Source organism: Salvelinus namaycush, unplaced genomic scaffold (genome assembly GCF_016432855.1).
Source record: "Salvelinus namaycush isolate Seneca unplaced genomic scaffold, SaNama_1.0 Scaffold468, whole genome shotgun sequence".
NCBI classification, from domain to species: domain Eukaryota; kingdom Metazoa; phylum Chordata; class Actinopteri; order Salmoniformes; family Salmonidae; genus Salvelinus; species Salvelinus namaycush.
Window position 1 is genome coordinate 74,271 of NW_024061162.1, and position 15,150 is coordinate 89,420.

General features: G+C 44.2%; 1 protein-coding gene across 1 annotated transcript in view; it reads right to left on the reverse strand.

Annotated features, from left to right (window-relative positions):
• Positions 1-50: 50 nt before the first annotated feature.
• The window catches only part of LOC120041447 (kinesin-associated protein 3-like), a 75,457-nt gene continuing 60,357 nt past the window's right edge, over positions 51-15,150 (reverse strand). Inside the window, exon 15 of the mRNA XM_038986410.1 lies at positions 51-361. Coding sequence (XP_038842338.1) covers positions 51-361 — 311 coding nt within the window. The remainder of the gene's footprint in view (positions 362-15,150) is intronic.

A 15,150-nucleotide genomic window follows, 5' to 3' on the forward strand; every position in this document is an offset into this window, starting at 1 on the left:
TGGCTTCTTCCTGGATATTCCCCGGAGTTTTAAACACAAAGAGTAGTAGGCTATAGCAAGTTTCTCCTCTCCTCGGCTGTGAGTCCAGACCGCGGTATGACTGAGCTGGGGTAAAAGTTCCTCCTCTCCTCGCCTGTGAGTCCAGACCGCGGTATAACTGAGCTGGGGTAAAAGTTCCTCCTCTCCTCGCCTGTGAGTCCAGACCGCGGTATAACTGAGCTGGGGTAAAAGTTCCTCCTCTCCTCGGCTGTGAGTCCAGACCGCGGTATAACTGAGCTGGGGTAAAAGTTCCTCCTCTCCTCGCCTGTGAGTCCAGACCGCGGTATAACTGAGCTGGGGTAAAAGTTCCTCCTCTCCTCGGCTGTGAGTCCAGACCGCGGTATAACTGAGCTGGGGTAAAAAGGAACGATGAGGTCTCACATTCGCGCGTTTTGAGTAAAAATCTATCGCCCAACGCCCAGGACCCTGCGAGGCGGAGCGAGCCTCTGGTATCGGGAAGGGAACAGGCCGAAGTGAGTGTCACGCACAGGGCGGCTGGGAGGGGGAAATAAAGCACCATTTGAAGACCCTGGGGTAAACTGATCGCCCTAAAAGGAGTCTGTAATTACGTGGCAATGCTTTCTGCGCCCACTCTGACAGTCCATATCCTCTTGTGTGAAGCACACCCCACCCCCTTCAACAATGCACACCATCACAAAAAAAAAGCGCTGATTAACCGACTTAAGTTTTGGCAGTTGGAAATTAGGATTTTTGATCATTGAAGTCTATGCCTCTCAGTGTTTTCATTGCAGCCGTACTAATACATTGTATTCTGCCACATGGTAATAATTATAATGGATTTATGGCGGATAATATATTTGAATAGAGCATTGTTTTGAATAGGTATGCCCACACAACATATTTACATAGCTGATTTACATACATGCGCAATGATATGGGGCTACAACATGTCTGCAGTATATCAGTTGGAGGTTGTCATTTGACATTTAAAAATCATAGCTTTGGCATAACTCAAATCTGTTTTGGATATATAGGCCAACCGTTTCTAAGTGCAGCACACGCTGTGCGTAAAAGAATAACCCTCTTTCTCTGCATAGCGGGGACCCTACATCGCCTACAATCAAAAACATGACAGCCTATACGTGTGGTACATTTATATTTCTGACTGCACAGGCTGGGTCTGCAGTCACACGCAAACTACATAGAGGAAACGGGCTTTTGAAACTGTAACCGTTGGGTGCGTTGTTCGCCTGGTCAGAGAGAGGACGAGGGGGGTCCCGTATGGTGGAATGGCATCAATGGGCCTGTTCTGAGGTCCAAGCTGCCTGCCTGGCCCAGCCAACCCATCTCAGCCCCGGGCCCCCTGCCCCCCTCATCTGGCAAAAGAACACTTGATGCCATCAAAGGGCTGCAGATTGAATACAGATGTGTGCGCGGGGCCTCTCTGCCTCGTTCTTTCCATGGATGTAATTAAAGCAGAGCGCGCCAGGATTGGGCAGTCTACTCTTCCTCATTAGTTCTCTACTCCTCATCTCTCCTCCTTTCTTTCCTTCTCTTTATCCCTGCGTGAAGCCAGAGTGCTCTGTTCATGCAGCCAGTCTTTTCTCGTCTATAAATCAGAGTGGACCAAATCTTGTCAACATGTGTTGGGAAGGAGAAAGGGTTTTCTTGTGTTTTTCCCCCCTTCTATTTAGGTTCATTAAAAGCCGTGTTGTTTTAAACAATACCAACCATCCACACAGCATATTGCAACTTCAATGTTATATTTTGGTTGAACAAATTCAGTTTAAAAAATATATATATTTCAAGAATATTAAAATCTGCAACACATAAAGGCCTATCATATTTGTTGCAATAATTATATATAGTTGATAAATACATTTGTTTGCTTACCGGTCATCCCACCAATTATAGTAAAAGTAGGCCTACAAACCTATTTTGTGGAAAACTTTTTACTGTAGTTTGCAGCCCAGACATAAAAACATGTACCAGGTTGAGCCGAGCCGGATGCGTCTGCGGGAAGAACTAAAGGCAAGCAAATATACCACTATTTTGTCTTCTTGATTAAATCCCAGGTGATAAAATACAGTTATTAACAAGACATTGGTCAAAATAACAAATTGGAGATGTGTAGCCTGTGCATTTCAACGTTTCATGTATTCAAACAAACATACACACGAGTCTGATTTTCAAATCCAAAAATCTAAAATAAAAATAACAACAATTATTAGGAGTTAATTTAAGTATAACTTCAGACATGGTGTTTCTAGCTTCCTATAACAAAACATTAATATAGGCTATTACATCGACCTCAAAATAAAAATGTATCATTTATAGATCTGAAATAACCCCAACTCACATGTTGACAACAGCTATAATGATGCTTTTATCAGCTTAATGAAAACGAAAATAATTTAAACAATTGTATTACTACTACTAATAATGATTATAATAAACATAGGTTATTAATGCCTGTGATTGCAGTTAAGAATTCGATGCTTATTTTCCCACGTTGATAAAAGCTGTAAACGTTGCTTCCTGTATAATTCAGAACAGATCTGGTTTGATGAGGAAACTATAGTGTAATTACCGACTGGGCAAAAACGGGTTGAATCAACATTGTGTCCACCTCATTTCAACAATAACATAATCTATTACATTTTTTATTTTATATCACTTTTATTTAACTAATCAGTCAAAATGCAAAAGGCCTCCTGTGGGGACGGGGGATAAAACAATAATATATAAATATAGGACAAAACACACATCACGATAAGAGAGACACCACAACACTACATAAAGAGAGACCTAAGACAACAACATAGCAAGGCAGCAACACATGACAACACAGCATGGTAGCAACACATGACAACACAGCATGGTAGCAACACAAAACATGGTAGCAACACAAAACATGGTAGCAACACAAAACATGGTACAAACATTATTGGGCTCAGACAACAGCACAAAGGGCAAGAAGGTAGACACAACAATACATCACACAAAGCAGCCACAACTGTCAGTAAGAGTGTCCATGATTGAGTCTTTGAATGAAGAGATGGAGATAAAACTGTCCAGTTTGAGTGTTTGTTGCAGCTCGTTCCAGTCGCTAGCTGCAGCGAACTGAAAAGAGGAGCGACCCAGAGATGTGTGTGTTTTAGGGTCCTTTAACAGAATACGACTGGCAGAACGGATGTTGTATGTCGAGGATGAGGGCTGCAGTAGATATCTCAGATAGGGGGGAGTGAGGCCTAATGTGATGCCATTGAATTAACGTCGAAAACTGATTGGATTTGCAAGAAGTCATCGACATAAGGGAATTTCGTATTTTTTTTCACCCAACCTTGAACCTAAATCCAATGACAATGTGCGATGTTTTGTTGATTACATGTTAATTGAGAACTCAACCAAATCAAAAGTAGACGTTGAAATGATGTCTATGCCCATTGGGTAGTGTTTACGGCTGATTTTGACACCGTTCACTGCAGGGAGCTACCAGTCAGACACATCTACCAATAATCAATTAAACCATCGTCAACATTTATGAATTTATCAAATCAAAATCAAATCAAAGTTTATTGGTGTGTACACCGTTTCGCAGATGCTATAGCGGGTGCAGCGAAATGCTTATGTTACGAGCTTCTAACAATGCAGTTAAATGTCAATCAGGTACACACAGAAATATTTAAAAAATAAACCTATAAATCAAGAAATGTCACAACGAATCCAATTAACAACCAAAATAGCACTGTAACAGTAATCCAAATACAATCTATATGTATGTAACCTGCACACAAGACCATACTAAGAATGATATGTACAGCATTAGATACACTATATATACAAAAGTATGTGGACACCCCTTCAAATGAGTGGATTTGGCTATTTCCCACCACAGGAAGCAAGTCCCCGCAGTAATGTTCCAACATTTTGTGGAAAGTCTTCCCAGACAAGTGGAGGCTGTTACAGCAGCAAAAGGGCGGGACCAACTCCATATTAATGACCATGATTTTGGAATGAGATGTTCGACAAGCAGATGTCCACATACTGTTGTTCATGTAGTGTATATTAGCATGACCAATGTCAAGATCCAATATATCAATAAATATGTAGTGTGTATAAACAATGTAACTAAAATGCATTGCACATTAGTATCAATATTAGAATGAGCTATATTGACAATCCAGTAGTTAAATAGACAGTACAAAGCCCCATGTTAAAATGGAGAGAAGTCCAGAATATAAATATATACAGTATGTATGTGAATAGAACATGTGTACACCAGTAGTTATATAGGATGAGCCTTGACTAGAATACAGTATATACATATGAAGTGGACAGCAGTAGTTATATAGGATGAACCAGGACTAGAATACAGTATTATACATATGAAGTGGACAGTAGTAGTTAAATAGGATGAACCAGGACTAGAATACAGTATGAAGTGGACAGCAGTAGTTATATAGGATGAACCAGGACTAGAATACAGTATTATACATATGAAGTGGACACCAGTAGTTATATAGGATGAACCAGGACTAGAATACAGTATATACATATGAAGTGGACAGCAGTAGTTATATAGGATGAACCAGGACTAGAATACAGTATTATACATATGAAGAGGACAGCAGTAGTTATATAGGATGAACCAGGACTAGAACACAGTATTATACATATGAAGTGGACAGCAGTAGTTATATAGGATGAACCAGGACTAGAACACAGTATTATACATATGAAGTGGACAGCAGTAGTTATATAGGATGAACCAGGACTAGAATACAGTATTATACATATGAAGTGGACAGCAGTAGTTATATAGGATGAACCAGGACTAGAACACAGTATTATACATATGAAGTGGACAGCAGTAGTTATATAGGATGAACCAGGACTAGAATACAGTATTATACATATGAAGTGGACAGCAGTAGTTATATAGGATGAACCAGGACTAGAATACAGTATTATACAGTATGAAGTGGACAGCAGTAGTTATATAGGATGAACCAGGACTAGAATACAGTATTATACATATGAAGAGGACAGCAGTAGTTATATAGGATGAACCAGGACTAGAATACAGTATTATACATATGAAGAGGACAGCAGTAGTTATATAGGATGAACCAGGACTAGAATACAGTATTATACATATGAAGTGGACAGTAGTAGTTATATAGGATGAACCAGGACTAGAATACAGTATGAAGTGGACAGCAGTAGTTAAATAGGATGAACCAGGACTAGAACACAGTATTATACATATGAAGTGGACAGCAGTAGTTATATAGGATGAACCAGGACTAGAATACAGTATGAAGTGGACAGCAGTAGTTATATAGGATGAACCAGGACTAGAATACAGTATAAAGTGGACAGCAGTAGTTATATAGGATGAACCAGGACTAGAATACAGTATGAAGTGGACAGCAGTAGTTATATAGGATGAACCAGGACTAGAATACAGTATTATACATATGAAGTGGACAGCAGTAGTTATATAGGACGAACCAGGACTAGAATACAGTATTATACATATGAAGTGGACAGCAGTAGTTATATAGGATGAACCAGGACTAGAATACTGTATTATACATATGAAGTGGACAGTAGTAGTTATATAGGATGAACCAGGACTAGAATACAGTATGAAGTGGACAGCAGTAGTTATATAGGATGAACCAGGACTAGAATACTGTATATACATATGAAGTGGGTAAAACAGTATGGAAACTGTATTAAAGTGACCAGTGTTCAATGACTCTATAGGGCAGCCGTCTCTAAGGTGCAGGGTGGACATACAGTTGAAGTCGGAGGTTTACATACACTTAGGTTGGAGTCATTTAAACTCGTTTTTCAACCACTCCTCAAATTTCTTGTTAACAAACTATAGTTTTGGCAAGTCGGTTAGGACATCTACTTTGTGCATGACACAAGTCATTTTTCCAACAATTGTTTACAGAGATTATTTCACTTATAATTCACTGTATCTGTCACTCCCTGACCGTAGAGATCCTTTTAATGTCTCTGTTTTGATTGGTCAGGGCGTGAGTTGGGGTGGGCATTCTATGTCTGGTGTTCTATGTTGTCCTTGTGTTGTATTTCTATGTGTTTGGCCTGGTATGGTTCTCAATCAGAGGCAGCTGTCTATCATTGTCTCTGATTGAGAACCATACTTAGGTAGCCTTTTCCCACCTGTGTTTGTGGGTAGTTGTTTTCTGTTTTGTGTGTCGTCACCTTACAGAACTGTTCGTTTGTCGGTTTTGTTGTTTTGTTCAGTGTTGATTGATTAAAATATGAACACTTACCACACTGCACCTTGGTCCTCTTCTCCTTCTCCCGACGACGTTCGTTACTGTATCACAATTCCAGTGGGTTAGAAGTTTACGTACACTAAGTTGACTTTGCCTTTAAACAGCTTGGAAAATTCCAGAAAATGGTGTCATGGCTTTAAAAGCTTCTGATAGGCTAATTGACATCATCGGAGTCAATTGGAGGTGTACCTGTGGATGTATTACAAGGCCTACCTTCAAACTCAGTGCCTATTTGCTTGCCATCATGGGAAAATCAAAAGAAATCAGCCAAGTCCTCAGAAAAAAATGTAGACCTCCACAAGTCTGGTTCATCCTTGGGAGCAATTTTCAAACGCCTGAAGGTACCACATTCATCTGTACAAACAATAGTACTCAAGTATAAACACCATGGGACCACGCAGCCGTCATACCGCTCAGGAAGGAGACGTGTTCTGTCTCCTAGAGATGAACGTACTTTGGTACGAAAAGTGCAAATCAATCCCAGAACAACAGCAAAGGACCTTGTGAAGATGCTGGAGGAAAAAGGTACAAAAGTATCTATATCCATAGTAAAACGAGTCCTATATTGACATAACCTGAAAGGACGCTCAGCAAGGAAGAAGCCACTGCTCCAAAACCGCCATAAAAAAAGCCAGACTAACAAAGTCAAGGTATTGAAGTGGCCATCACAAAGCCCTGACCTCAATCCCATAGAAAATGTGTGGGCAGAACTGAAAAAGCGTGTGCGAGCAAGGAGGCCTACAAACCTGACTCAGTTACACCAGCTCTGTCAGGAGGAATGGGACAAAATTCACCCAACTTATTGTGGGAAACTTGTGGAAGGCTACCTGAAACGTTTGACCCAAGTTAAACAATTTAAAGGCAATGCTACCAAATACGAATTGAGTGTATGTAAACTTCTGACCCACTGGGAATGTGATGAAAGAAATAAAAGCTGAAATAAATCATTCTCTCTGCTATTATTCTGACATTTCACATTCTTGAAATAAAGTGGTGATCCTAACTGACCTAAAACAGGGAATTTTTACTGGGATTAAATGTCAGAAATTGTGAAAAACTGAGTTTAAATGTATTTGGCTAAGGTGTATGTAAACTTGCTACTTCAACCGTATCTATCGAATGTCGAGAGGAGATAAATTGACCTGAATATAATTCATTTGCTAAGTATTTTCACCCCACTTTTGAGCAAAAGTCAACACACAGCCTGTGTAAACCTGAAGCCCAATAAAATGGCACAACCTGTCATGTTTTGTCTTTCATCATGTCTTGTCCCTGTGCTTCCCTCTGCTGGTCTTATTAGGTTCTTTCCCTCTTTCTCTCTCTCTATCGTTCCGTTCCTGCTCCCAGCTGTTTCTCATTCTCCTAACGACCTCATTTACTCTTTCACACCTGTCCCCTATTTTGCCCTCTGATTAGAGTCCCTATTTCTCCCTCTGTTTTCCGCTTCTGTCCTTGTCGGATTCTTGTTTGACGTTTGCTGTTCCTGTGTCCTTGTTCCGCCCTGTCGTGTTCTTTGCCTTCTTCAGATGCTGCGTGTGAGCAGGTGTCAATGTCAGCTACGGCCAGTGCCTTCCTGAAGCGACCTGCAGTCTGTGGTCGCGTCTCCAGTCGTTCCTCTCTGTTGACGAGAGGATAGTATCCAGGAGAATCATTATTTGTTTTATTCTGGAATAAAGACTCTGTTACTATTACGTCGCTTTTGGGTCCTCATTCTGCAGCACAACACAACCAATACTAATGGTGTAGGAGATGTTAGATGGCGCCGGAGGAGATGGCTGCCGTTTTACGGACTCCTAACCAACTGTACTATTTTGTGTTTTTATTTGTTGCATTATTTGTAACTTATTTGTACATAATGTTTCTGCCACCGTTTCTTTTGACCGAAAACAGCTTCTGGACATCAGCGATGACTCACCTCGTACTGGACAAAGATTTTTTCTTTAACGAGTCGGACTCAGCTGCTACTCAGCTGCTACTCTCTGTTTATTATCGATGCCTGGTCAATAATTAGGCCATGATTACTACATGTTTAGATACCTGACTAGACTAACTAGACTAATTTACCAATCAAATATATATTTTTCCTGACATGGGCTAATCAAATCAAATCAAAGTTTATTTGTCACGTGCGCTGAATACAACAGGTGTAGACCTGACAGTGAAATGCTTACTTACAGGCTCTAACCAATAGTGCAAAAAAGGTGTTAGGTGAACAATAGGTAAGTAAAGAAATAAAACAACAGTAAAAAGACAGGCTATATACAGTAGCGAGGCTATAATAGTAGCGAGGCTACATACAGACACCGGTTAGTCAGGCTGATTGAGGTAGTATGTACATGTCAGACAAAGATTTTTTCTTTAACGAGTCGGACGCTACTACTCAGCTGCTACTCTCTGTTTATTATCGATGCATAGTCCCTTTACCTCAATCACCTGGACCTGGCTAGGTCCTGGAGTGGCCTAGCCAGTCTCCAGATCACAACCCCATAGAAAATCTTTGGAGGGAGTTGAAAGTCCGTGTTGCCCAGCAACAGCCCCAAAACATTACTGCTCTAGAGGAGATCTGCATGGAGGAATGGGCCAAAATACCAGCAACAGTGTGTGAAAACCTTGTGAAGACGTACAGAAAACGTTTGACCTCTGTCATTGCCAACAAAGGGTATATAACAAAGTATTGAGATAAACTTTTGTTATTGACCAAATACTTATTTTCCACCATAATTTGCAAATAAATTCATAAAAAATCCTACAATGTGATTTTCTGGATTTTTTTTTCTCATTTTGTCTGTCATAGTTGAAGTGTACCTATGATGAAAATTACAGGCCTCTCTCATCTTTTTAAGTGGGAGAACTTGCACAATTGGTGGCTGACTAAATACTTTTTTGCCCCACTGTATATTTGTATTTTATTTTTTTATTTCACCTTTATTTAACCAGGTAGGCTAGTTGAGAACAAGTTCTCATTTGCAACTGCGACCTGGCCAAGATAAAGCATAGCAGTGTGATAACTAATGCTTGGCCAAGATAAAGCATAGCAGTGTGATAACTAATGCTTGGCCAAGATAAAGCATAGCAGTGTGATAACTAATGCTTGGCCAAGATAAAGCATAGCAGTGTGATAACTAATGCTTGGCCAAGATAAAGCATAGCAGTGTGATAACTAATGCTTGGCCAAGATAAAGCATAGCAGTGTGATAACTAATGCTTGGCCAAGATAAAGCATAGCAGTGTGATAACTAATGCTTGGCCAAGATAAAGCATAGCAGTGTGATAACTAATGCTTGGCCAAGATAAAGCATATAACTAATGCTTGGCCAAGATAAAGCATATAACTAATGCTTGGCCACAGGCGCCATTCTGTCCTCCCGGTTGAGTCTTTTCTCCTCTCGGGTTACCACTCTGTTCCGGCCTGTCTGGGGACTCAATCCGCCATTAATCATACCTAGAGGAACCCAACCTGGCCGCTGAAATCAAAGGCCCGCAGCTTACAGAGGCTACTCACTATTATACATATACCCAGTTTATGTTATAGTTGTGCTGTAATTTCTGTCCCGTATGGTTTCTATTTCACCGAGGCAAGGTGAAGTCATTGTAATAGGACCGTTACTCCGCGGTAGATGACTGTTATTGTATGGGACGGGTGGTGTGTTGACATAGGAGTGACGGGTACCATTTAGAGAAACAATTTGTGCTCTATGAGAGAGACTGTAGTGCCACCGGGATCAATTTAGAATGATACACCGGGTGGTTTGGCTCCTGAATGCTGATTGGCTGAAAGTGCTTAAGAACAGCCCTTAGTCGTGGTATATTGGCTTATTGCTGAGTATTATTTTAATGTAAATAATTACCATGAACCATTAGCTGAGGGCAAAGTATCTCTCTCGTTCTGCTCGTAAAAGACAATCATGTTCTCTCTCAGCCCCGTTTCATTCCATTCCTCCTCCTCCTGCCAGTTGACCTGGGTCTGTTTAGAATCAGACTCATTCTTATATTAACCACTGACCTCTACGACCTCTAGGAAGACTAGGCATGGAGACAGAGTGATACAGGGTACTGACCTCTACGACCTCTAGGAAGACTAGGCATGGAGACAGAGTGATGCGGGGTACTGACCTCTACGACCTCTAGGAAGACTAGACATGGAGACAGAGTGATGTGGGGTACTGACCTCTACGACCTCTAGGAAGACTAGGCATGGAGACAGAGTGATGAGGGGTACTGACCTCTACGACCTCTAGGAAGACTAGACATGGAGACAGAGTGATGAGGGGTACTGACCTCTACGACCTCTAGGAAGACTAGGGATGGAGACAGAGTGATGTGGGGTACTGACCTCTACGACCTCTAGGACGACTAGACATGGAGACAGAGTGATGAGGGGTACTGACCTCTACGACCTCTAGGAAGACTAGGCATGGAGACAGAGTGATGCGGGGTACTGACCTCTACGACCTCTAGGAAGACTAGGCATGGAGACAGAGTGATGAGGGGTACTGACCTCTACGACCTCTAGGAAGACTAGACATGGAGACAGAGTGATGTGGGGTACTGACCTCTACGACCTCTAGGAAGACTAGGCATGGAGACAGAGTGATGAGGGGTACTGACCTCTACGACCTCTAGGAAGACTAGACATGGAGACAGAGTGATGAGGGGTACTGACCTCTACGACCTCTAGGAAGACTAGACATGGAGACAGAGTGATGAGGGGTACTGACCTCTACGACCTCTAGGAAGACTAGACATGGAGACAGAGTGATGAGGGGTACTGACCTCTACGACCTCTAGGAAGACTAGGCATGGAGACAGAGTGATGTGGGGTCCTGACCTCTACGACCTCTAGGAAGACTAGGCATGGAGACAGAGTGATGAGGGGTACTGACCTCTACGACCTCTAGGAAGACTAGGGATGGAGACAGAGTGATGAGGGGTACTGACCTCTACGACCTCTAGGAAGACTAGACATGGAGACAGAGTGATGAGTGGTACTGACCTCTACGACCTCTAGGAAGACTAGGCATGGAGACAGAGTGATGAGGGGTACTGACCTCTACGACCTCTAGGAAGACTAGGCATGGAGACAGAGTGATGAGGGGTACTGACCTCTACGACCTCTAGGAAGACTAGGCATGGAGACAGAGTGATGAGGGGTACTGACCTCTACGACCTCTAGGAAGACTAGGCATGGAGACAGAGTGATGCGGGGTACTGACCTCTACGACCTCTAGGAAGACTAGGGATGGAGACAGAGTGATGTGGGGTACTGACCTGTACGACCTCTAGGAAGACTAGGCATGGAGACAGAGTGATGTGGGGTACTGACCTCTACTGACCTCTACGACCTCTAGGAAGACTAGGCATGGAGACAGAGTGATGAGGGGTACTGACCTCTACGACCTCTAGGAAGACTAGACATGGAGACAGAGTGATGAGGGGTACTGACCTCTACGACCTCTAGGAAGACTAGACATGGAGACAGAGTGATGAGGGGTACTGACCTCTACGACCTCTAGGAAGACTAGGCATGGAGACAGAGTGATGAGGGGTACTGACCTCTACGACCTCTAGGAAGACTAGGCATGGAGACAGAGTGATGAGGGGTACTGACCTCTACGACCTCTAGGAAGACTAGGCATGGAGACAGAGTGATGAGGGGTACTGACCTCTACGACCTCTAGGAAGATTAGGGATGGAGACAGAGTGATGAGGGGTACTGACCTCTACGACCTCTAGGAAGACTAGACATGGAGACAGAGTGATGAGTGGTACTGACCTCTACGACCTCTAGGAAGACTAGGCATGGAGACAGAGTGATGAGGGGTACTGACCTCTACGACCTCTAGGAAGACTAGGCATGGAGACAGAGTGATGAGGGGTACTGACCTCTACGACCTCTAGGAAGACTAGGCATGGAGACAGAGTGATGAGGGGTACTGACCTCTATGACCTCTAGGAAGACTAGGCATGGAGACAGAGTGATGAGGGGTACTGACCTCTACGACCTCTAGGAAGACTAGGCATGGAGACAGAGTGATGAGGGGTACTGACCTCTACGACCTCTAGGAAGACTAGACATGGAGACAGAGTGATATGGGGTACTGACCTCTACGACCTCTAGGAAGACTAGGCATGGAGACAGAGTGATGTGGGGTACTGACCTCTACGACCTCTAGGAAGACTAGGCATGGAGACAGAGTGATGAGGGGTACTGACCTCTACGACCTCTAGGAAGATTAGGGATGGAGACAGAGTGATGAGGGGTACTGACCTCTACGACCTCTAGGAAGACTAGACATGGAGACAGAGTGATGAGTGGTACTGACCTCTACGACCTCTAGGAAGACTAGGCATGGAGACAGAGTGATGAGGGGTACTGACCTCTTACGACCTCTAGGAAGACTAGGCATGGAGACAGAGTGATGAGGGGTACTGACCTCTACGACCTCTAGGAAGACTAGGCATGGAGACAGAGTGATGAGGGGTACTGACCTCTACGACCTCTAGGAAGACTAGGCATGGAGACAGAGTGATGAGGGGTACTGACCTCTACGACCTCTAGGAAGACTAGGCATGGAGACAGAGTGATGAGGGGTACTGACCTCTACGACCTCTAGGAAGACTAGACATGGAGACAGAGTGATATGGGGTACTGACCTCTACGACCTCTAGGAAGACTAGGCATGGAGACAGAGTGATGTGGGGTACTGACCTCTACGACCTCTAGGAAGACTAGGCATGGAGACAGAGTGATGAGGGGTACTGACCTCTACGACCTCTAGGAAGACTAGGCATGGAGACAGAGTGATGTGGGGTACTGACCTCTACGACCTCTAGGAAGACTAGACATGGAGACAGAGTGATGTGGGGTACTGACCTCTACGACCTCTAGGAAGACTAGGCATGGAGACAGAGTGATGAGGGGTACTGACCTCTACGACCTCCAGGAAGACTAGGCATGGAGAGAGAGTGATGTGGGGTACTGACCTCTACGACCTCTAGGAAGACTAGGCATGGAGACAGAGTGATGAGGGGTACTGACCTCTACGACCTCTAGGAAGACTAGGCATGGAGACAGAGTGATGCGGGGTACTGACCTCTACGACCTCTAGGAAGACTAGACATGGAGACAGAGTGATGCGGGGTACTGACCTCTACGACCTCTAGGAAGACTAGACATGGAGACAGAGTGATGTGGGGTACTGACCTCTACGACCTCTAGGAAGACTAGGCATGGAGACAGAGTGATGAGGGGTACTGACCTCTACGACCTCTAGGAAGACTAGGCATGGAGACAGAGTGATGAGGGGTACTGACCTCTACGACCTCTAGGAAGACTAGGCATGGAGATAGAGTGATGAGGGGTACTGACCTCTACGACCTCTAGGAAGACTAGGGATGGAGACAGAGTGATGTGGGGTACTGACCTCTACGACCTCTAGGAAGACTAGGCATGGAGACAGAGTGATGTGGGGTACTGACCTCTACGACCTCTAGGAAGACTAGGCATGGAGACAGAGTGATGCAGGGTACTGACCTCTACGACCTCTAGGAAGACTAGGCATGGAGACAGAGTGATGAGGGGTACTGACCTCTACGACCTCTAGGAAGACTAGGCATGGAGACAGAGTGATGAGGGGTACTGACCTCTACGACCTCTAGGAAGACTAGGCATGGAGACAGAGTGATGAGGGGTACTGACCTCTACGACCTCTAGGAAGACTAGGCATGGAGACAGAGTGATGAGGGGTACTGACCTCTACGACCTCTAGGAAGACTAGACATGGAGACAGAGTGATGAGGGGTACTGACCTCTACGACCTCTAGGAAGACTAGGCATGGAGACAGAGTGATGAGGGGGTACTGACCTCTACGACCTCTAGGAAGACTAGGCATGGAGACAGAGTGATGTAGGGGTACTGACCTCTACGACCTCTAGGAAGACTAGGCATGGAGACAGAGTGATGAGGGGTACTGACCTCTACGACCTCTAGGAAGACTAGGCATGGAGACAGAGTGATGAGGGGTACTGACCTCTACGACCTCTAGGAAGACTAGGCATGGAGACAGAGTGATACAGGGTACTGACCTCTACGACCTCTAGGAAGACTAGGCATGGAGACAGAGTGATGAGGGGTACTGACCTCTACGACCTCTAGGAAGACTAGGCATGGAGACAGAGTGATGAGGGGTACTGACCTCTACGACCTCTAGGAAGACTAGACATGGAGACAGAGTGATGAGGGGTACTGACCTCTACGACCTCCAGGAAGACTAGGCATGGAGAGAGAGTGATGTGGGGTACTGACCTCTACGACCTCTAGGAAGACTAGGCATGGAGACAGAGTGATGAGGGGTACTGGACCTCTACGACCTCTAGGAAGACTAGGCATGGAGACAGAGTGATGCCGGGGTAATGACCTCTACTCTACGACCCTCTAGGAAGACTAGACATGGAGACAGAGTGATGCGGGGTACTGACCTCTCTAACGACCTCTAGGGAAAGACTAGACATGGAGAAACAGAGTGATGTTGGGTACTGACCTCGACGACATCTAGGGAAGACTAGGCATGGAGACAGAGTGATGAGGGGTAACTGACCTCGTACGACCTCTAGGAAGACTAGGCATGGAGACAGAGTGATGAGGGGTACTGACCTCTACGACCTCTAGGAAGAATAGGCAATGGAGATAGGAGTGATGAGGGGTACTGGACCTCTACGACCTTCTAGGAAGACTAGGGATGGAGACAGAGTGATGTGGGGTACTGACCTCTATCTAGGAAAGACTAGGCATGGAGACAGAGTGATGTGGGGTACTGACCTCTACGACCT